Source organism: Aspergillus thermomutatus (assembly GCF_002237265.1).
Source record: "Aspergillus thermomutatus strain HMR AF 39 chromosome Unknown NODE_1, whole genome shotgun sequence".
In the NCBI taxonomy this organism is placed as follows: domain Eukaryota; kingdom Fungi; phylum Ascomycota; class Eurotiomycetes; order Eurotiales; family Aspergillaceae; genus Aspergillus; species Aspergillus thermomutatus.
The window spans coordinates 261,022-282,522 of NW_020798048.1; the positions used below are offsets into that span (position 1 = coordinate 261,022).

Consider the following 21,501-nt stretch of genomic DNA (forward strand, 5'->3'; position numbering starts at 1 on the left):
GACACTGGAGATATGGTTAGTATGGGGTTGTGGTTGTGGTTGTGGTTGTAGGAGTATGCTGTTGACATACATGAGGCCGACACTGCGGATGCGGGGTTGATTGCGGTACGGAGTATTGCTTGTTGGGATGATGGTGAGGTATTCTATCTTAGTTTGCAGTTAATTCAAAAGGAGAGTATGAAATCTATCGAGCAGACATTTGGCAAGAGAAGAGAGAAACTGAGGCTGTGCATTTGTCTTTGTAGACTTGCAAACCTCGGAGGTCGAGTCTCACTCCGCCAAGCTCAGCTGCTCCGACATAATTAATGATAGACGTCAACGCTTCCGCTCTAAGCAGAAAAAAATAATAATCCACGCCTCCGCCAGCACACCTGTGGCCATTGCACGAATATTTCTCTATCAAGGACTGCAATTGCTCAGCACGGTCCTAAACCCCTTTTGAAAAGGATCCTCTTTTTCCGAAATCGTCCAAGTCAGTTCCAGCACAGAATAACAGCCATGACACCACCCCCGCCCAAACGCCAAAAGCGCGATGAATACCGCAAAGCTACAGCAGAGGCTGCCTCGCAACCCGGCTCCAGCGATGTCGCGGAGATCAAGCTGCCCAAGAAAAAGTACTATCGCCAGCGGGCCCACGCAAATCCATTCTCGGACCACCAGCTGAAGTAGTACGTACCACCAAGTTCTACCGGCACTATCCGTCGTTAATGTGTATACAGCCCCCTCAGCCCAGCGCATATGGACTGGTCATCGCATTACCCTACCTTTGTGGATCCGGACCCCTCGCATACCAATCTCGCCGGTGCCCGGAACCTCCTGAAGGATGTCGAGGTCGTGGATATCGGGTGTGGCTTTGGCGGGTTGCTCATTGGCCTTGCGCCTCTGCTGCCAGAGTCGTTGATAGTTGGTAGGATGCTTCATGACACATTCTGTGCTAGGGCAATGCTAACAGAGCGCGGAAACCAGGCATGGAGATCCGCGTCTCGGTCCTTGAGTACGTGACAACGCGCATCCAAGCCCTCCGGTCCCAGCAGCATAAGCTCAGGGCTGCGACTGCGACTGCGACTGCGACTGCACCAACGCCAGAAAATCCGTCTCAACAGCAAGCCCAACCAGATGGGAAACCCGCAAATGCAGGTGCAGATGCAGCGTCACCCTCCCCCTCCACCGACACAGAGCACACCCCTACAACCCTCGTCCCCGGCAGCTACGAAAACATCTCCGCAATCCGCAGCAACACCATGAAATTCTTCCCCAATTTCTTCTCCCGCCACCAACTCTCCAAGATCTTCATTTGCTTTCCAGACCCGCACTTCAAGGCCCGCAAGCACAAGGCCCGGATCATCTCCGAGACGCTGAACGCGGAGTACGCCTACACTCTGCGGCCCGGTGGACTCCTGTACACCATTACCGATGTGGAGGAGTATCATCATTGGATTCTGAGGCACTTTGGGGTGGAGGCAGGTGGTGAGGAGGGGAATGGGGAGACAAGCGCGAGTGCGAATGCTGGGGTTAAGGAACTCTTTGAGCGGGTTTCCGAGGAGGAGCTGGAGAAGGATGAGTGTGTGCGGGTTATGAAGGAGGCTACAGAGGAAGGGAAGAAGGTGGCTCGGAATAAGGGAAATAAGTATGTGGCTGTCTTCCGGCGTAAGGCGGATCCTGAATGGCCTGCATGAATCTTTGGTCATTGAGCATTTCGACTGCAGTAATCTATATAAACCAAGCGTTTGCGAAAAAAAACGGAATGGGTACGGTTGATAATGATATTGGTGGATCTGAAACATGCTATTCTGAGAAAAAGATGCTTCCTGTCGAACTCCAACAGAGTATGATTCCAAGTAAAAACACAGTCTTACAGCACCCGCTCCATGCATAATCATACCACATCGCTGTACATCCCGCTTGCTTGCATATGCATTCATCTCAAACACAGTAGGCAAAATCTCAGAAGATCAATCAAAAAAAGCAGGGTCAAGATCGTAATCATGAATGGCAGCGAGTGACAACATCGCATTTGCTGACACTGCTGATGGAAGAAGCGAGGCTGTTGTGCGCAGCCTAGGTCAGGCATCATCACTTGGGTGATGCCTTGAGTCGGATGCTCTCGCATCGCTCACATACAGCCAACTGGACCGGACCCCCAATGATCCGACCTTTGGCCGTTCGCTTGGGCTCGCCCTCTCGCACGAAATACCGTCCGTCGGGTCCGAAACCGTCGCCACACTCGTGACAGACGAAGCATTCATCGTGCCATTGGCCTCCGATGGCGCTGATCACAACATCCTCCAGGACAGGCTTCTTGCAGCCCAGGCATCGAGGCGCGGTGCGCCGAGAATGGCATTGGAGGCACCACGCGAACCCGTCCTTTTCCACAAAAGGAGTGTTCGAATCGAAGGGCTATAAGGAAATTAGTCGGCTTCGCTTCCAGTGTTTAACAAGGTCAGAACGTACATCACCACATTCGGCACAGAAAAAATGACCAACATGCCACTCGGCCCCGCATGCCACGACAATCTCGCCTTCAATCGGGGTCTTGCAGCTCTTGCACCTGGGGCTGAACATCTCATGGAAATCCAGATGACAATAGAAGCGCAACACACGCGCCTCCTCGTCGTCACTTGGCGCCTGCGCCAATCGCTCATTGCGCTTGGCATCGGGTTCCTGATAAAAGGCCACACATTCTAAGGGCGTATGGCAATGGTGGCACACAAAGCACTCTGGGTGAAAGCGAGCCCCCGCGGCTGTGACGATTTTTCCTGCGATGGGAAGCGAGCAGCACTCGCATTTCGCTGTTGGTACTCCAGAGCGCGTATACGTTGACAACCAGAGTTTCTGTGAGGACAGCGCATGTTTCTGAGGAGATGATTGCGGGCGGTGCTTTGTGCTCGCTGGATCTGGTAGAGGCCTACTACCTCCCCTTTCCTTTTGAGACGGTGCTGCCATCTCCGAAATGGTGGGCTCCTTCTCGTCCGGAACATTGATGACCGGTATCGGTGGCGGCTCGGATACTTCAATAGTAGGTGCAGCAGGCTGCGGTGGTGGTGTTGGGGAGGCCGAATCCTGCCTCAGGCTGTCACGCTTTTGCGGGGATTGGGCCTCGGTGGGCTTCCAAGCCGGGTCGAAGCTCACGATCGGCCGGCCAGCGCGATTACTGACGGCTGTGGGCATAGGTAGCTTTGTGCTTCGATCTCTAAGCTTCTTACTTGTAGCCGCCCTGATGTCTTCGCTGCGAATCTCAATCCCGTTCTTCGTAGGAACGGCCTGGACGGCCTGCTCTTTGTCTGCGTCTTCATCCGGGGCTGCTTGCGGGAGTGGATCGTTCGTCCTATATTCCGGATTTCTTGATCGGGTTGGAAGTTGCTTATGTAGCTCGAACCGCGCCAACTTGTCAACGAACGGAAGACTGCTTAGTCTTCCCGGGAGGGGACGAGAGCCTCGCGGCAGAGCATTGCGCGGCTTTGCTCTGAGAGCTGATGAGTCGGATCTGGAAAATTCCGGTCGCCCATCCTCCTCGGGACCACGAGGGTCTTTGGGTTCCTCATAAATCGAGTCATGAGGATTTCTGAAGATCCCTTTCGATGACTCGCTACCGAATCTCGAAAGACAAGAACCGCTCCGGCCGCCGCTAGATTTCGAGGGCGATTCCTCGGCAGGCAACGCAAAGTCGACTCTGACGTTCTTCCGCGGCGACGAGGACTTGGTAGGACTGCTTGCCGAGTCAATTTCTGAGGTGGGTTGATGATTATTCATTGGCCCGCCAGATTTGTCACTTTGGCTGTGGGAGCGGCCAGCGCTCTCTGGCGACTGAGATGACCTATCCAGGTCGGGGTTATGATACGGCGCATATGGGTTTTTGTATGGCACACCGGGGTTCTGATGCATCCAGACTAGCTCCGTGGCTTCGTCTTGTGCAGCCTGATGGAGACGGACCTCATCATGCAAGTCCAATTCCTCCAGCGCATCCCGCAAGGAGCGTGCTTCCTCCTTTTCTACCCGCCGCTGACCACTTTCACGATAAACAGCATTGGGAGATGGAGGCGACGGGCGCGTGAAAACATGCGACGGTGAAACATTCTTGCGTATCGGCACCGTTCTTGGTTCCTGTACCAACGGACGCCCAGCTGAGCTCCCCAAGGAGAGGTGTGGGTCGAATGGGCGATGGGTTGACAGAGAGCTGCTGGCACGAGGTCGCTCTGCCTCGGGCGCAGTAGGCTGGGTGCTGGGGTGTCCATACATTGACATTGACGACGACGCCCGAGGAGGGAGATTCTCTCGAGGGGTTGAGCCTGATCCGGCTGCTCTTGTCGGAAAGGGTCTAGATCCACTCGGACGGACTGGTCGATTCGTTCGCAAGTCTTTCAGATAGTTTGCTGAAAATTAAGCCACGTTGTTAGCTCAAGGTCAACCACGGTGCCACCCTCAAAGGTGTCAATCTGTCAAAAACCGCAACAATTTCCGGGAATGTCATGAGTCAGCGAGCAATGCAAACTTACCGAACTGATCGCTGGACATATAAGTCGGGCCCGGGGGGGAAACCTTCCGCTGGCCATCTTTGGCCTTAGTATGGCCGGGAAGATGAGGTCTATGCATCATCTTGAGCTAGCTTCTTGAGATGTGAAGAATCATAACACGACAGTAGGGACTCAATGGAGATGGAGATCTCTCTGATGAGTTGTACTCTCAGCACGGAGCTAAGTAGATAAGGTACCTATGGAGTCACATTAGAGCCAATAGGCTCGAAGACGGTGGCTGGAGTGGCAGGGATGGAATGAACTAGAGAGATCTTTAGGTAGGCTAAAGTTATGATGAGTTAGATTAGAATATGCTTAGATCTGATGGTTAGGTAGATTAAGAGCAATTAATGAGTATCATTATTATTGCTATGCTATCGCGATGAATGAATCCCCTCCGTCCTGGGATAGGATATGGAAGCTATGACCACCACAACAACAAACCCTGGCACAAAGATGCAAACTCGTCAAACATATCAAACTTGTCAAACTTGCCGTCGCGAGGCAACGCGGGGTCGTGCTTATGTCAGCTGCTGACACCTCAGGCTCTAAACCTGAACCAGTCTAGCGTGTTTCGGACATTTGCCCTCCTCGTGGCTACGGAGTATTGCTACACCACATGAATCCCGAGGATGAAAGATGTAATGGGCATGAATGTGACTGGGAAAATGTCTGCCTCTAGAGTACATCATTGTGATGTGAAAATCATGCTTAACCACGTTTCCACTGAACCTTGCACTCTGATCCATCTCCCCCAGAATCTCCCGTCAATTTTGATCTGGGTAACCAATTACTCCACGAGTCTATTCCCCAACTCCAACGTCCAATCTCCAGGACAGAAACAGACTACGGAGTACAGGGTACAGAGCATCCATGACTCCGCACCGCTTAATCGGCATTGTAGCTGTATTAGCTGGGTTGATTCATATGCCATCCACCCAATGACGGCGCTTAGACAGTCGGATAGATCGCCGAAACCGTATGGCCAAGGAGCCGTTCCTAGAAAGTGTCAAACCGATGACAAACCGTTTCTTTTCTCCTTCTCTACCCCAAGAGAGAGGTATATCGTCTCTGCCTATTTCTCTCTTTCTAAGGTCATGCTGTTTTTGATCATCTCTGGTTCTCTCTTCCCCGGACTACTCATGGGGTCCCAGTTCGGATTCTGCTTGCTGCGCTCCTAATTTATAGGTTCGGGTCGTGGTGACAAGCATATGGAACTCAAGTCGAACTGCCTCTGCGTAAAATTCACCAATCCAAGTTGCAATGGCTGATAATACGCCGATCGATATCATTCGTTCAAGAGATTGTGACCGAGATCCGGCTGCTGAGGACCCTCTATACAAACGGGATCGTCAACAGTGTCCAGATGACTCAACACCAGTAGCAGAGCCGGACCACAAAATTCCCCAAGAGGTACCTGATGGCGGTTATGGATGGGTCTGTGTCGCTTGTGTATTCTGGATCAATGCGCACACTTGGGGCATCAACAGTGTAAGTACGATATCTAGCTGCCATCTATGTCAGGCGGAATGAGGACTAATCGTTTACCATGTAGAGCTATGGGGTCTTTCTTTCTTATTATCTCTCACACAATGTCTTCCCCAACACTAGTGCACTGTCATACGCCTTCACTGGTGGTCTGAGTATCTCCTGTGCCCTCCTCGTTGCCCCTCTGGCCACACATCTGATCCACCTCTTCGGAACGCGGTTCGTCCTCAACGTAGGCGTCTTCTTCGAAACCCTGTCCTTGATTGGATCCTCGTTTGCCACGCAGAAGTGGCACATCTTCCTCAGTCAGGGCGTCTGTTTCGGATGGGGGATGGGTTTCCTGTTCGTTGGCAGCGTGGGGATCACTCCACAGTGGTTCCAACGGCGAAGAAGCCTTGCAATGGGCATCAACGCCGCCGGCTCGGGTCTGGGAGGTCTGATCTGGTCTCTGGCGGTAGGCGCCATGATCCCCCGTCTTGGTCTAGGTTGGACATTCCGGGTTCTCGGCATCATCGCCTGCGTGGTCAACCTGGTCTGCGCGAATCTCCTTCGAGACCGCAACAAGGCCGTCGGCAGCCGCTTCAAAGCCTTCCACCTGCCTCTGCTGAAACGGCCCGAGTTCCTCCTGTTCCTAGGCTGGGGCATCTTCACCATGCTCGGCTACGTCGCGCTTCTCTTCAGCGTCGCCAACTTTGCCCTCTCTGTCGGCCTCTCCCCGCACCAGGGCAGCATCGTCAGCGCCTTGCTCAACCTCGGTCAAGGTCTCGGCCGTCCCTTTGTGGGCATGTTCAGCGACAAACTCGGCCGGATCAACATCGCCACTTTCCTCTCGTTCCTCTGCGGCCTGTTCTGCCTAGTGATCTGGGTCTTCGCCCGGAGCATGGGTCTCGTCTCCTTCTTCGCGGTCCTCGTTGGCACCGTCGCAGGCACATACTGGGCTACTTGTACCCCCGTGGCGGCCGAGATTCTCGGTCTCCGGGACCTTCCCAGCGGTCTTAGCATTACCTGGCTGACGCTTGTGCCTCCGACGACGGTCTCGGAAGCTATCGCCCTATTGCTGCGCGACAACACGTCTACAGATTCGAAGTATCTGAGGGTGCAGATCTTCACGGGCTTCATGTATATCGGCAGTGCCCTGTGCCTTTGGATTGTCCGAGGCTGGAAAGTAGGGGACTTGGCTCGTGCGAAGGAAGAAGCTATCGCTGCAGTGGACACTCAAAAAGCAGGTGATAATGCGGTTGGGCGTGTGCCTTCTGCCGAGCCAGCCAAAGACGCTGAAACCGAAAAACGTGATCAAACGGTAGATCCTGCATTCTCCGTATCTGAGTCGCCGAATCTGAACCCCTGGACACCTTCTACCTTGTTACGTGGAATGGTGGCTCTGAAGCGGGTGTGACAGTCAGTAAAGCAAGAAAATACTGTAAATTGATGCGCAATATCCTTTGTTGTTTCTCGAGTTTTGCTTCGAGTCCACATTATGATACCCTACATCGGATTTTCAATATGTCCTTACAACATCACTCCGATAGCTTGGAAGCATCATAGATTTGAGTGATCAAGCAGCCGTCCGCAAATGCATGTTCGTACCGCTGAACGCCATTAACCCTATGTCTATTCTTTACATCCGACATCGTAGTGTGCAAGTTCAAAACTTTTAGTTCCCGGCCCCCAGAATCAGTATCCGCACCCGCCTCTTTCCAGCCCCGCGGCCTCCTTCTTCCTTCACCGAGCTGACATTCACCTTGACTCGCTGGAAGAGCTCGACGGTAACGCCACGTTCCTTCTCAGGATGTCCCTTCTCCGAAACACGGAGCGTGTACTCCTCGCCGTCAAAATCGCTTTCACGACGCACCAGCAGCTCCCGCCTTTCCTCGACGGACCGGACTGCCGACTCGCCGGGAAGGACGAAATCCTCCAGGCGGACAACGCCCTCGATTCCAAAACGGGGAACGAAGACAACCACGCCGTTTTCAAAGACACGCATGACGTATCCTTCTTCCTCAATACCCGCGTCAACGCCATCGGCGGCCATTTTCTCCCCACGAGCCTTGAGCGCCTGTCCAACGTAGTACTCGATGCTAGCACGGCCGGCGAATTGGGCATTCCGATGCCGGTAGTTGATATTCCGGCAGATGTCCTCGAGCCTGTTGCGTGTCATGACACCTTCAACCTGGGCCCGGCCATCTTCGCCTTCGTATCCAATCGCAGATGCGAGCTGTCGGTGGACGAGCAAATCCGCATATCGTCTGATAGGAGAGGTAAAATGTGTGTAGATGGGAGACGCCAGACCGTAATGGCGGAATTCAGACTCGGCATGTGCACCCGCACAAAAGTATTCCGCAGATGTCATACACCTGGTGGCAAGGATACGGACCAGAGTGTTAAAGAATGGGTTCTCTGGATCGACGCATCGGTCGAGCGAGTCAGCGAGGGCTCGCGAGCTCGAGACATCGAGTTCCAGATTGCGTTTCTTCGAGAGCTGGTTGATGAGCTCCTCAAAGTTCTGCGGCGGAGGAGTGGCGTGCCGACGTAGCAAAGCAGTCTGGGAAAAGCTATCGTAGATTTTCGCCGCGACAGTGATGTTGGCGTGAAGCATGAACTCTTCAACTAGACTGTTGGTTGCAAGCATTGCCTTCGTCTTGACATCCGTGAGGGGGTCGCCAACTTCGTCACTGTCCGTTTCGATTCGAACTTCTGGTGATGCAAGATTCAGCGCTCCTGCGTCCATTCGCTTCTGACGGAGAATCTTCGACAGATGGAGTAGCGTGCGCATGCTCTGAGTCAGCTCATCATTTTGCGAAGGGTCATCGATGCGCATCTGTGCCTGTTCGTAGCTGAAGGCCTCTCGAGAGCGAATAACGGACTTGGTGAAGTCTGCGGACACAACTTCAGCGTTCGGAGTCATCTCCCAGAGGACGGAGAAGGCGTAGCGCTCGACGTATGGCTTGAGAGAGCAGAGATCCGTGCCGAGAAGATGCGGAAGCATGTCAATACGCTTGTCGACTAGGTAAACAGTCGTTCCACGGACGCTAGCCTCCAGGTCCATGGCATTGTTCGGTTTGACGAAATGTGACACGTCCGCAATATGGACACCCACTTCAAAATTACCGTTAGGCAAAGGCCGCGCGTGGAGGGCGTCATCGATATCTTGGCATCCAGGAGGATCAATACTGCAGATCAGAAGATCCCTCAGATCTCTTCGTCCTTTCCAACCCACATTCTCTTTGTCAACGGGAACTCTCCAGTCGTGTCCTTCTGACGGAAGGCAATCCAGAACGGCTTTTGGGAATGGTTTGTACTGCACGTCATACTCAAGAAGCAGGGCTTCCGTCTCTGCTCCTTTGGTCTCTAGTTCTCCTAGAGAACGAATGAAATGACCAGTAGGATACCGAGAATCGCGATCCCAGGCGTCGATCGTGACCAAAATCCGCTGGCCCAACAGGTCGCTAGCCTGCCGAGTACGGACCCGGATCTTTGGAATACGTTTATCCATGGGTAACACAAAAACGTTCTGTTGCCGCCGTCCAGAGCTGGCTGACGTACCCGTCGAACCTTGATCAACATGTCCGACGTACTGGCGCCAGTTTCGCTTGATGACACCAACGACCTTAGCTGTGGGTTGCGGCCTTCCTTCAGTGTTCTTGCCATGCGCCTTCTTCACCTCTTCCTGCAGGGCCTTCCGCTCCTTTTCTGTCACTACCTCTTCATTATCTTCCGCCTCGGGATTGTCGTTCCGCGTGACTGCTTCTTCGTCAACAAGTTTCGTCGATGGTGACTTCCACTGATCTTTCGGTAAGACCTCAATGACAACAACGTCCCCTGCAATAGCACGATTGCTATTATCGCGACCCAGGATGAGGAGTGGCTTATCAAAAGCTGCGACATTCACAGAACCTTCCAAGTAATTGTAAGGCGAGACGTTGAAAACGCCCTGATGCAGAGTGCCAGCTCTCAGTCCGGTCATAATTTTCGACATCGAGTAATACTCTGGATAGAAAAGCTCGCCGCGAGCGCCCTTCGCTTCCCTTGCTTCCCTCGACTCGCTGATCATGTCCAGTAGCCTGTCGGCGTCCTCCAAGCCAGAGACATAGTCGGACAGCGACAGCGCTGTCACACCTTCTTCCTTTGCTTTGCGGATGTTTTCCTTATCATCTGTAATGACGACAATCGCTGGTACCGACTTCTCCTTCTTGCCCTTCTTCAGCGTGCTGCGAAGGTGCTCAGAGTACCATTTTGCCACTTCCCGTACTGCCCGATCATTTCTGTCATTGATGGACTCATTCTGACCTCTTCTCACGTGCGTTTCCAACCTGAACTCATTGAAGAATAGGTAAAAACGTTTTTCGTCTGTCTTAATCAAAGAAAGCAAGCGGTTGTAAAGCGGCAGCGACTGGTTCTTGAGCTCCTCGAGGACCGTCTGAAGAATGATAACGTCGTAGAAAGCTCCCGTATGTTCGAAGAGATCCATACCATTCAGCAGTGCATTCGTATCAGGGACGAGGTAGTGACCGCGAGGGAAGGCGCTCGTGCCAGCGGGTTGCTCTGAGAGGACGAAAGGCGCAACTATCCCACATTAGAAATCAACCTCCGCATACGCCAGGGACTACAACTTACTGTTCCCATTTGCATCTGCTGGCGCGATTGTAGGACATAGCGAACACAACTTGGACGAGCAAGGAATATCCTGTCTCAGGTAAAGCTCACGTACGATCTTCTGCACCTTTCCACTTTTCGTGGACCTGACGAAGATTTTGCTAGTGACATTAGCGGCCTGCGGATCAGAGGAGAAATCCCTCCGTAGGCTCTTCATATTTCGTGAAAAGTGATCTGATTCCTGTCAGAGTCAGATCTGGTAATGCGCAAACTACTGTCTATTTCTGAGCCGCAGCGCAGTGATTGACGTTTGCGTTGGTCTGGTCCGGCGTTGAATCTCGGTCGGTGGAGCTTGGCGGTTTTAGGTAATCCCCTCTCATATCGCTATCAGACCGTTATCGATATCCAGTTAGGTATCAACAACTCTTGCCTGTGGCCATTCTACTACCCATTACTCGTTGTTCCTGAATTGTACATAGATACTTCTCTATCCGGAAGAAATCATAGGCTAGCCTGTAATATAACAATGGCCATTGCAGTAAGAGTCGAATAACTCCTCAATTTCAGCTCAAAGCCAACTTACTAATGAGAACCACAACAGGCCGTTGGGCAACTGTGCTCGACCGCGAGTATGGCTTCAAACCTGGCTCAGTGTCAGATACTGGTGCGGAAAGCCGTAGCATCTGGTGCGAAAGTATAGTACACGTTAGCTCCACTCTCATGGGAGCTCAGGCGCTCTTGAGACATGATCGCCTAATGCTTGAACAGGTATTATTCCTCCCAGAGGCATCAGACTACATTGCCTCTTCGCCAGCAGAGAGCATATCGCTTGTGCGATCCGTGCAAGACAGTGCGTTTGTGCAGGGTCTCCAGAGTGAAGCCCGGCAGGCAAGCCTGCATATCAACGTTGGCATCCATGAACCGGCGCCGAACGGCAAAGTCAAGAATACTCTGATCTGGATTGATGATAAGGGTACAATTACTCAACGCTACCAGAAGATCCATTTGTTTGATGTCGAGATCAAAGATGGGCCGGTCCTCAAAGAGAGCGCGTAAGTAGACCCTAAGTAGAACGCATGCATGCACGACTCACCTTTGCGGTAACAAGGAGCGTTGAAAAGGGTATGGAAATTCTGTCACCATTCGACACCCCTCTAGGACGTGTTGGTCTCTCGATTTGCTTCGACGTGAGTCTAGTGGCCCAAGTTCCCGATTCTGATGGAGAAGAGCTCACAATCTTACATGCTACTTGCTTTACAGCTGCGCTTCCCTGAAATCAGTCTAGCCTTGAAACGTCAGAATGCGCAGATCATCACATATCCATCAGCTTTCACGGTTCCAACAGGACAGGCCCATTGGGAAACATTGCTCCGAGCAAGAGCTATCGAGACACAGGCGTATGTGGTCGCTGCGGCTCAGGCTGGTCCGCACAATGAAAAGCGGAGAAGCTATGGCCACTCGATGATTGTTAATCCCTGGGGAGAGATCGTGGCGAAACTCGGAGACGGTTATCGAGAGCCAGAAATCGCTACCGGGGAGATTGACCTCAATCTCTTGGAGAAGGTCAGGAGAGAGATGCCCTTATTAAGGAGAACTGACATATACCCAGAAGTATAGCACCTGAATTGATTGCTAAGACATTTTCAATCCAAAACCCAGTAGACATGGAGCCTGTTAAAGGCTACTGCGTAACACTCGCTACATAGTGCTCGCCTCAGGCGTCTTTAAAGGCCATCAGCCAACATTGATCTATCAGGGTCAATGTCTTCTCCCTTGAAAAGATTCCTTGAGTAAATTCATTTAAAACTTTCAGAAACACAGCGACGACAAGAATCCTTCTGCGTGGAACAAGAGAAATGAAGGAACGAACAAAGACTTTGAAAAAGGCAAGTCGTCTAAGTTGGGCTCATACGCCATATGTATCACAGACCAGGCTTGTGGTAAGGCGCTTTTCATAGCCGATCACTCTATGTACAGTGTACAAGGAAAATCGGGATTAATGCGATCACTTGTGCTGAACCTTGTCAGGGTCCTCCAAGATGCCCTCGGCCTCTAGCCTTCGTCGGGCCTCCTCCAAAGCCCATGTTTGTATCCTAGAGGACAATCAGTAAGGTTGTTCTTAGAAAAACACAAGCCGATACGGTACAGCCGCTCATAACAAGGGAAAGGCCTCTCATGGGATAGCTGGACGTGGGGTTGAAACGTACGAGGTATCGGGCTTGAAAATGTATGCAACGCCAGCAGCGAGCAAACTGCCAATGAATCCGTAGTACCAAATGTTTTCCCAGCCTTCCTTCACATATTTCTGACCTGGCTTCACTCCGAAAAGCCATCCGGTGGGAGGGTCATAGTGATCACCGTGGTCAGCGGCGCGGAGAGTGCTTCGGGTCGAGAAGCCCTTAGTGTTCTGAGGTCCGCGGAGAAGGCAGCGAGCACGAAGGCATTGCGACAAAGGGCGAGCAGACATTGTGATAATGGTAAAGGATTCTGGCAGTGTCTCGTTGAAGGACCGGTTGATTGGCGAGAGGCGACGCTAGGTAAAGGACCCCTGTCAAATATGCTAAGGAGGTACCTCAGAGATCTGTAAAGAAGGATATAGACTGGCGACAGCCGCCCTGGATTCAATTAAACAATGGCTCGATTCACAGCTGTTGATGAGGCTGCGGTATGTGGAGGGGTGCTTGGTGTCCAGCGGTTGATGTTCAAGAAGCCGCAAAAGGCCGATGGAGCAGGAGCTGGGAGTCACCACGCTAGTCCCTATTGAGGCAATCTAGACGCCGCCTTTATGCCTGATATTTCAGGCCACTAGTATACACCTCAGGCAGGAGCCATCAACGCGCGACGCGTCTCGAGTGTCCGCTTATCGCATTTCCTCATCGAAGGCAAGCAATGCACTACATCGAGACAATCACCAGCCGTGGTCTGAACAGATGTTACGCTTGGACTTCTGCTTTTGATCAGAAAACAACTCTCCTTTGTCCGACGCCCTACCTCAATGGTAGATTCGACACTCTCCTCATTGCAACAGCTCGTGTCCCTCTGAAGTCGTTGAAGTCCCAGGCCGACATGAACCGATGTCCTACAGAAAGCTAAAATCTTCAACGAATCTTGAGCCATGACTGGAAACTCGAACTCCTACCCGATATCCTCAAATTCCCGTTCCAAGTTGAATGCCTTCCGGTTCAACAACCAACATACAAACAATGGAGGAAAGCCACCTGCGAAGTCACCATTAAAGGCAGGTCACGAAGACAAGGAAAATCAAACTTCCTGGTTGAATGGGGTGGTCAAGCCATTGCAATTAGAATCAGAAAACGAAGAGCCTAAAGGCGAAGCAAACGAGCCGAAGCCAGCCAAAGAGTGTCCTCAAACGCCAGGGAACAGGATACCCCTGGCAGACCTCATTAGCAATGCAGAAGACGCATTCAGCCGAGCTCCAGGACAAGAATACACGCCAGAAGATCACGTTATCTGGCAACATGTACCTGCGAGCTCGAACCCGGACACAATCTCTCAGCCTTCCGCAACGAGAGGGAAACGGCGTCGCAGCTCGTCCCCGACTAGCTCTCCACTAGGTGGGAGCACGAAGAGCGCACGGAAACGGTCCTTCGATATGCAATCCTTCCAAGGGCTGCTCAAGACACCGCAGAGTGATCTCGCAACCGACCTGTGGAACAATTATGTGGGCAAGGCTTCGATCAATCCTGAAGAAAGCTTTCCTCCTCCTCGCCTAGCTAACCTTCTCTCATCTTCACCGCAAACTCCTGCCTCGGCTGGCACCAGTAGGGATTCTTCTGGCTTGAGGAGGTCGGTTAGTTGCAATGCGGAATGGCCCACATCCAAAGCAAAACGGAGAAGAGTGAATGGACAAGAGTTTGGTAATGGGCGCAGCATTTTCTCTCGATCTAAGAGTAATGTACTGGAATCCGGAAATTCGAAATCTTCCAGACTCAACTTCTTGTTGGAAAAAATCGAGAGAAGCTTGCAAAAGCCCCCTGTCGCTCCAACCGACATGTCGGATTCTTCACCCGTGCCGAAACGCAAGCAAGTGCGGTGGAGCCGATCGAATTCTCCCGTCGAGAGAATGGCCGCCGCGCAAATGCCAGAGAAAGAAATTGAGTATGACGATGGAGTTGCTCACTCACTTATAGGACCAAACGAAGTCGAAGGCGTAGGAGCCTCTTCATCTGACTTCGGTGACGATGACTTGGATCAGGATTTTCTCGACTTGGCCGAGGCCTCTGAGGACCCATTCCTTGAGCCAACCCGGTCAGACAAGTATACAAATCCAATGAAGCTCAAAGCCACTGTCGAATCTACTGTGGAACAACCTCGACCTCAACTTAGCACTTTGGGAGACTCGGGCCAGAACGCAGTAGCTCCTGGTTCGGGCAACCGGAAGCCCAGTGTCCACAAGACTGTGAACAGTGACGATTTTGACGATGACTTTGACGATATAGAGGATATTCTTGCCGAATGCGATGGAACGGCAGACTTGACTCATCCCGGACCAACAGCCTCAGCGAAGCAGTTGGCTAACGAACAACCTTGTATAGAACCGGATCAGAAACGACCATATGAAACAAAAGGATTTTACGGCATTTCCAAGGGGACTTTGGAAACATCCTCTGGTGACGAGTTTGATGATGACGACTTTGACGTGGAGGCTATCGAGCAGTCTATGCAGACAGGTAGAAATGGACCAGTCAACGTTCGTCGCTCTTAGTTGGGACTTTCCATAGGATTCTGCTAAATACATCAGAGCTAGAACCTTAGAAATCGGCAAGCTATCAAACGATATTTGATTGTTGATATTGCGGAGAATACGTATACCACTCAGAAAGGGCGCACTCAGCCAGAGCAGGTTTGTCGTGGCCAACACTCATAAGATTGCCGTCGCTGGCTAACAAATAGGACAGGTGCTGTTAGTTCAGGATGAAAAGACGAAACACAAAAAGGCAGTGATCTTGCGAGAGTCTTGGTTCGACAGCCCGTGCAGTCAGGGTGCATATATTCACCTGACCGGAGATTTCGATGCAACAGGGCAATGCATTGTCGATGATGCCCATAATATGATTATACTTCATCCGGACCACCTGATATCTGCGACTGTCGTCGCAGACTCCATCAGTTGCCAGCGAAGAGCAGTTCTCCAGGACCGTATCAAGAATTCAAGCGATATTAGCAAGCCTCAGGTGTTCGGAAATATCTTTCATGAGCTCTTTCAGGAAGCTATGAAAGTCAACAAATGGGACCTGAGTTCTTTGAGGGCTCTGGTAGAAGCTATTCTTGTCAAACATGTTGAGGATTTATACTTGATCGAAATGAGCATTCCGGAAGCCATCGAGTATATGATGAGCAAAGTCCCAGCTTTGAAAGCCTGGGCAGAAATCTTTCTTCGAACTACTCCGAGTGTAAGTGCATCCTGCAGCAATTGAGATGCTTTGATTAGTAACTGCTTCCCCAGGCCGAATCTGTTGTTGAAGATCGGCATAGCTCCAAGGTCAATTTGAGCATCAATAAGCTGCTTGAGGTGGAGGAGCACATATGGTCTCCAATGTATGGGCTCAAAGGCAATATTGACGCTACAGTCCAAGTTGCATGCAATGACGGGGAGGGCAACAGAAATCTGGTTGTCCCTCTGGAGCTCAAGACGGGCAACAGAGATACAAATCAGGCACACAGGGCTCAGACTGCCCTCTATACCTTGTTGCTTTCTGATCGCTACGGTAAGCTTTCCAGCCGCAATTATGCTCCGTACCTTGTCTCACTAATGCTACGCTTTCAAGACGTTGACGTAACTTTCGGTCTACTCTACTATCTTGAGATATCTAAGATATTCCGTATCCGTGGTATCAGACATGAGCTCTTGCAAATGATCCAGGAACGTAACCGCCTGGCGGGTTTTGTCCGTGAAAGACACCAACTTCCACCGATGGTGAAGAAACCGGGAATGTGCAGCAGATGTTACTCAAAGACGCCTTGCTTGATCTATCATAAGCTTGCGGACGACGGAGATGGCGAAACTAGCGGACTTGGTGATGAATTCGTCAAGGCTATGGACTATTTGACACCCCAGCATCGAGATTTTTTTAAAAAATGGGACGATTTGCTGACGAAGGAGGAGCAGAGCATGATGCGATTCAAGCGAGAACTTTGGACCTTGTTGAGCAGTGAGCGAGAGGCTCTCGGGCGTTGCTTTGGCAATGTTGTGATTCAACCAGGGTCCGCATACGAGGACAAAGAGAGCACAAAGATTAATCGCTTTAGATATACCTTTGTCAAGAAGCATTCCGTGCCTTCGTTCTCTTTCACCGAATCTCAGCTGACGGTGGGAGAGCCAATCGTTGTATCTGATGAGCAAGGTCACTTTGCGCTCGCCAACGGATACGTTGTGCAAGTCAGCCCAAAACACATAATGGTCGCAGTCGACCGGAGATTGCACAATGCCAGAACCAAGACAAAGGGATTTGAGGCTAAGAAGAACCAATCATTCCGAGGCATCATGGAAGTACTGGAAGATAGCTCCTCCCCTTCAACTCCTTTTTCTAACGAACCGGAGGAGGAGGTTGTGTACCGACTGGATAAGGACGAATTCAGCAATGGCATGGCAATCGTTCGAAACAATCTCATTTCCATGATGGAAAAGGACCTATTTCAAGCAAATCGGCTCAGAAAGCTCATAGTTGAAGGAGAAACACCCAATTTCAAGCCCTCACCATCAGCTTTTCCGATGTCTGACTCCGCTAAAGCAAGCCTGAATGTCGATCAGAAAAGAGCCATCGACAAGGTCATGAGCGCGCGAGATTATGCGCTAGTCCTTGGTATGCCCGGCACAGGGAAGACAACAACCATCGCCCATATCATTCGAGCATTGGTGGCGCAAGGAAAGAGTGTTCTCCTGACCTCATACACCCACACCGCAGTTGATAATATTCTTCTAAAAATCCGGGACGACAATATCCGCATCCTGCGAATAGGAGCTACTGCAAAGGTGCATCCTGAAGTACGGGAATTCGTCGATCTCGCGGCAGTCCCTAAATCCACCGTCGAAGAGCTGAAAGCATCATACGAAGAGTCGCAGGTAGTCGCGACGACTTGTCTTGGGGTCAACCACAATATCTTCAATAGACGCATATTCGACTATTGCATTGTTGACGAGGCCTCGCAAATCACTCTTCCGGTATGCTTAGGGCCCATTCGAATGGCGCGAACATTCATCCTCGTTGGGGACCATTACCAATTGCCACCTTTGGTGCAAAACAAGGAAGCCCAAGAGGGAGGACTCGATGTCAGCCTGTTCAAGCTCCTTTCTGACGCTCATCCTGAATCGGTGGTTAATCTTGAGCACCAATATCGCATGTGCGAGGATATTATGCTAATTTCCAATAATCTTATCTACTCGGGGCGTTTGAAATGTGGAACTCCCGCGGTTGCATCGCGCTCCTTGGATCTTCCCAACATTGCTGGTCTCAAGTCGCATCATATCAACCAACTACCGCAATCACCGATTCAACGGCAATTTTGTTTGGGGACAAAGCAAGGCCGCTGCTGGCTACGGGACGTGCTTGATCCGTCTGCAAAGAACCGTTTCATAAACACAGACACGCTTGCGATTCCAGCCCGAGACGTGACAAACGGCGCCAGGGTTGTAAATCCAACTGAGTCTTCTATTTGCGCACAGCTCGTAGAGTCGTTGGTTTCGTGCGGCATCCCAGCACGTAACATTGGCGTTATCACATTCTACCGCAGCCAGCTCTCCCTATTGAAGCAGAATCTTCGTCGATATCAACCCGAGCTTGAAATGCATACAGCCGACAAATTCCAAGGCCGAGATAAGGAAGTTGTGATACTAAGCTGTGTACGGAGCAACGCTGATAATAATGTTGGCGATCTTCTCCGAGACTGGAGACGCATCAACGTCGCCTTTACACGCGCGCGGACAAAGCTGCTCGTTGTTGGAAGCAAGAGCACTTTGCGAGACGGCAATGATCTACTCCGCAAATACATAAGCATGGTGGAAGAACGACGATGGATATATGATTTGCCCAAAGGTGCTATGGAAAGCCACATCTTCGACTGCGACGTGGGCTTCACCCCATCGCTCGATGCAGACGAATCACCATCCAAGGCGAGCAGAAGTCCCGCAAAGAAGTCTCCTGTGCGAAAGGCGTCTCGCAATCCTCTGAGCCCAATACAGGGCCAACAAACGCTGCAAGGTCTCAAGAAACCCGCTAAGAGAGGGGCCAAGCTTCTAAGTGGGAATAAGGTCATTGGGAATAGACCTGTCTTGCAGGACGTGGTAAATGATCTCTTTGGTTAACGACTCGCATGGATACTCTTTTTTTTTTTTTTTGTTGCTTCATCGCTCTTGATTTTTGTATAACTATTTTACCTTGGTCAACTGTCTTCCTTTAGGGAATTGGGGCGATAACCGGATCTCATGGAGGCTTGTAGTTCTTGCAGGCTTTCTTTTGGATAATACCACAACCATGACTTCATACGATAGCATAGCTTGATCAATAACGAAACAAAATTGTCCTCGAGATTCGCGCCGTTTGTCACGAAGGGAAGAGAATCTTCTTTGTAATTGATAGTCATTGTAGCATTATAGGACTGAGGCTCCTACATATTCCCAGCAAACACAAGACCGACTAGGTCTGGTAGGAGTGTCTGCTCCTCTTTCTTGATTGTCCTGAGCACTGTCAGTGCGTTCGGGCTGTGGCAACAACATGACCGTATATCCATCCTTCGCTTCCACTGCTTCCCTTCCCAGTGCACTCGAGGAGAGTGCAAACCATGTTGATGTTGGCGAAGATTTTGAGGCGGTCTCACGCCTAGTAGGCAACCGAGTCAGCAGAGCGATTACGGTCCTGGTGAATACGGCAGAAGAAGACTTACAGCAAAGTGATGAGCAGATCTAAAATCCAGCTGGGGGGAACGAGGCCGTGCCATTTCAAGGAGACTAGATTGGTAGATCTGACAGGTCCGTCATCTGAGACGCTGTAGCGGCTTAGGTATGGGTCGATGTTGTCGTCTTTTGATACCCGCGGAGACCCGAGGGCTACCATTGCCAGCCATTCAGAAAGATTCTCAGAATCTTCTTTCAAGATACCTTCTGAGGACGCTTCTGTGAAGGTCATCTCGCAGAAAGAGGGGGCGATGATGTTGCGGTAATGTGTACGGGAGACATCACAGTCGATGATTTGTGGATGATTGCCTTTGAGGGTGGGATCTCCTTGGCTTTGTCAGTTTACTATTTTTTTGTTGTAAGATTTAGGAGTTTGAGCTACTTGTACCTTCGGAGATTCCGTTGGTTCCTGGTGCCAGGTCGTAAAAGAGCCAGGCTACGGACTGGTCAAGGACGTTTTTGAATGCCCAGACGATTCTGTCAAACCCTTTCTTGCCGTGCAGCATAGAAGGCAGCCGCAGATTGATTTCAACAACTAGTGAGGTGATTCATTAGTTTCTCCTCAATGAGGATGGGATGATGACGGAGTTTGGCGCACCATATCTCTCTTTGGCATGTTTCCTTCCTCCACTGCGGATGGGTTTCCCTGTCAGTCCTGTCCGTTCGTAGACCTCCTTGCCGAGCTCTAATTTTAAGATCCCTGAAGCATTGTCAGTTTGAATCTAGATGCGCAGCTTCCTATGCGAACGTACCGTCTTTGAGCGTGTAAACGTTGTCTGAGCCTGATCGCCCCTCGGATATCATGAGGATATTGCCTGAGGGAGAGAGGTTAGAACCAACGGAGATCGCTTTGCGACGAGGTCATGAAAGACAAAAAAGAATAAGGTACCAGTCTTGATGTACGTATTGAAGAAGTCTCCTTCAAGCAGTGCAGAAAGAGGCATGAACACCCTCGCATATCGAAGCCTTTGGATTTTCGGATCCAACGAGTCCTTTATGCTTGAATAGGCCTCTTCTGGGAGGAGGACCTCTACCTGTTCTCAACGATTAGTTCACCATAGCTCAGGAGTCCAGGCGAGTTTATTCTTTGAAATTACCGTGTGCACAAATGGGTGATTCACGATAGCTGAAAAAGGTGACTTTTTGGTCGGTGGCTGCTTAGGGTCGACAAACGCAGGCAATTGCGCAATGGTGGTGAAGCACTTTTCACGCCTGGACGCGTCGTCGTCGAAGTCCAGCATGATAGGATACCTTGCCAATAACTTCCAGATGTACCTTTTGAAATTCTATCAGAGTATAGTCCCACTTGAGATGAACCGGAATGGCGCTTTATGCTTGGTATACATTGAAATATGTTGTCGTGAAGCCGTTTGGGCCGGAAAAGTGTGATTTTTATAAAGCATAGAGCTTGCGGGCCGGAACTTCTTCAGCCCTACAAGGCTGTATATTCGAGCATACAGGCATCCAAATTTTAGTCTTTCGATGTATCTTTCCGAGTCTATATGTCATAAAAAGTCGGATAGTATGGGAATCAATCTCAGGGTTAGTACTCAGATGTGTGCCATGCACAGCAATATAGTTCCACCAAATATCAACAGATCATCTGGCGATTCCCGAGAAGATCTTTCTGACTCCATAAGCACTCAGAGTACTATTCTTTCAGAGTAAATCTTAAGCATTTTAGCAAAATGATTAGATCTTCACCCATTGAAGGCGATTCAAGTACAATTGACTTGGTGAAGACAGAGTAGACAACATAGCGATATGACCACAAACAGGAGAACCTCTTCAAAAGCCATTCATCGAGTGAATCAACATAATCCTCATGTCAATTTATATGCAGTAGATGTGATTATCAGCCTCGAGTAACTGATTGTTGCATGAATCCCCCTCAACTTCACAAAACAGAAAGAAGCTTGTTATACATGTTTGTGCCTGAGGCATGAATCCCATCTCCAACAAGCAACGGATGCATTATCGATTGTTCTCCAACTTTCT

At 50.7% G+C, this 21,501-nt stretch overlaps 8 protein-coding genes across 8 annotated transcripts; 4 read left to right on the forward strand and 4 right to left on the reverse strand.

Moving 5' to 3' along the window:
* Positions 1 to 498: 498 nt before the first annotated feature.
* On the forward strand, positions 499 to 1,676 carry trm8 (tRNA (guanine46-N7)-methyltransferase; the record flags this gene model as incomplete). Its single annotated transcript, XM_026763266.1, has 3 exons — positions 499 to 668; positions 720 to 907; positions 967 to 1,676. The coding sequence occupies 3 exons, from the start codon at positions 499 to 501 to the stop codon at positions 1,674 to 1,676; spliced, it is 1,068 nt and encodes a 355-aa protein (XP_026619071.1).
* Positions 1,677 to 2,073: 397 nt separating this feature from the next.
* CDV56_109649 (LIM domain protein) lies at positions 2,074 to 4,593 on the reverse strand (the record flags this gene model as incomplete). Its single annotated transcript, XM_026763268.1, has 3 exons — positions 2,074 to 2,397; positions 2,452 to 4,370; positions 4,494 to 4,593. The coding sequence occupies 3 exons, from the start codon at positions 4,591 to 4,593 to the stop codon at positions 2,074 to 2,076; spliced, it is 2,343 nt and encodes a 780-aa protein (XP_026619072.1).
* A 1,181-nt stretch (positions 4,594 to 5,774) lies between these two features.
* On the forward strand, positions 5,775 to 7,395 carry CDV56_109651 (MCT family MFS transporter; the record flags this gene model as incomplete). The annotated part of the gene is made up of 2 exons (XM_026763270.1): positions 5,775 to 6,002; positions 6,067 to 7,395. The coding sequence occupies 2 exons, from the start codon at positions 5,775 to 5,777 to the stop codon at positions 7,393 to 7,395; spliced, it is 1,557 nt and encodes a 518-aa protein (XP_026619073.1).
* Positions 7,396 to 7,653: 258 nt separating this feature from the next.
* CDV56_109653 (exosome catalytic subunit DIS3) lies at positions 7,654 to 10,809 on the reverse strand (the record flags this gene model as incomplete). The annotated part of the gene is made up of 2 exons (XM_026763272.1): positions 7,654 to 10,562; positions 10,614 to 10,809. The coding sequence occupies 2 exons, from the start codon at positions 10,807 to 10,809 to the stop codon at positions 7,654 to 7,656; spliced, it is 3,105 nt and encodes a 1,034-aa protein (XP_026619074.1).
* Positions 10,810 to 11,223: 414 nt separating this feature from the next.
* On the forward strand, positions 11,224 to 12,340 carry CDV56_109655 (carbon-nitrogen hydrolase family protein; the record flags this gene model as incomplete). The annotated part of the gene is made up of 5 exons (XM_026763274.1): positions 11,224 to 11,286; positions 11,361 to 11,644; positions 11,701 to 11,779; positions 11,853 to 12,155; positions 12,299 to 12,340. 5 exons carry the CDS (start codon positions 11,224 to 11,226, stop codon positions 12,338 to 12,340), a joined length of 771 nt encoding a protein of 256 aa, XP_026619075.1.
* A 257-nt stretch (positions 12,341 to 12,597) lies between these two features.
* CDV56_109656 (uncharacterized protein) lies at positions 12,598 to 13,059 on the reverse strand (the record flags this gene model as incomplete). Its single annotated transcript, XM_026763275.1, has 2 exons — positions 12,598 to 12,685; positions 12,800 to 13,059. The coding sequence occupies 2 exons, from the start codon at positions 13,057 to 13,059 to the stop codon at positions 12,598 to 12,600; spliced, it is 348 nt and encodes a 115-aa protein (XP_026619076.1).
* Positions 13,060 to 13,707: 648 nt separating this feature from the next.
* CDV56_109657 (bifunctional ATP-dependent DNA helicase/ssDNA endodeoxyribonuclease DNA2) lies at positions 13,708 to 18,915 on the forward strand (the record flags this gene model as incomplete). The annotated part of the gene is made up of 5 exons (XM_026763276.1): positions 13,708 to 15,303; positions 15,361 to 15,456; positions 15,512 to 16,006; positions 16,060 to 16,321; positions 16,382 to 18,915. The coding sequence occupies 5 exons, from the start codon at positions 13,708 to 13,710 to the stop codon at positions 18,913 to 18,915; spliced, it is 4,983 nt and encodes a 1,660-aa protein (XP_026619077.1).
* A 285-nt stretch (positions 18,916 to 19,200) lies between these two features.
* Positions 19,201 to 20,744, reverse strand: CDV56_109658 (ribonuclease P protein subunit p40; the record flags this gene model as incomplete). The annotated part of the gene is made up of 7 exons (XM_026763277.1): positions 19,201 to 19,429; positions 19,494 to 19,830; positions 19,892 to 20,038; positions 20,102 to 20,203; positions 20,256 to 20,318; positions 20,393 to 20,537; positions 20,601 to 20,744. 7 exons carry the CDS (start codon positions 20,742 to 20,744, stop codon positions 19,201 to 19,203), a joined length of 1,167 nt encoding a protein of 388 aa, XP_026619078.1.
* Positions 20,745 to 21,501: the final 757 nt, after the last annotated feature.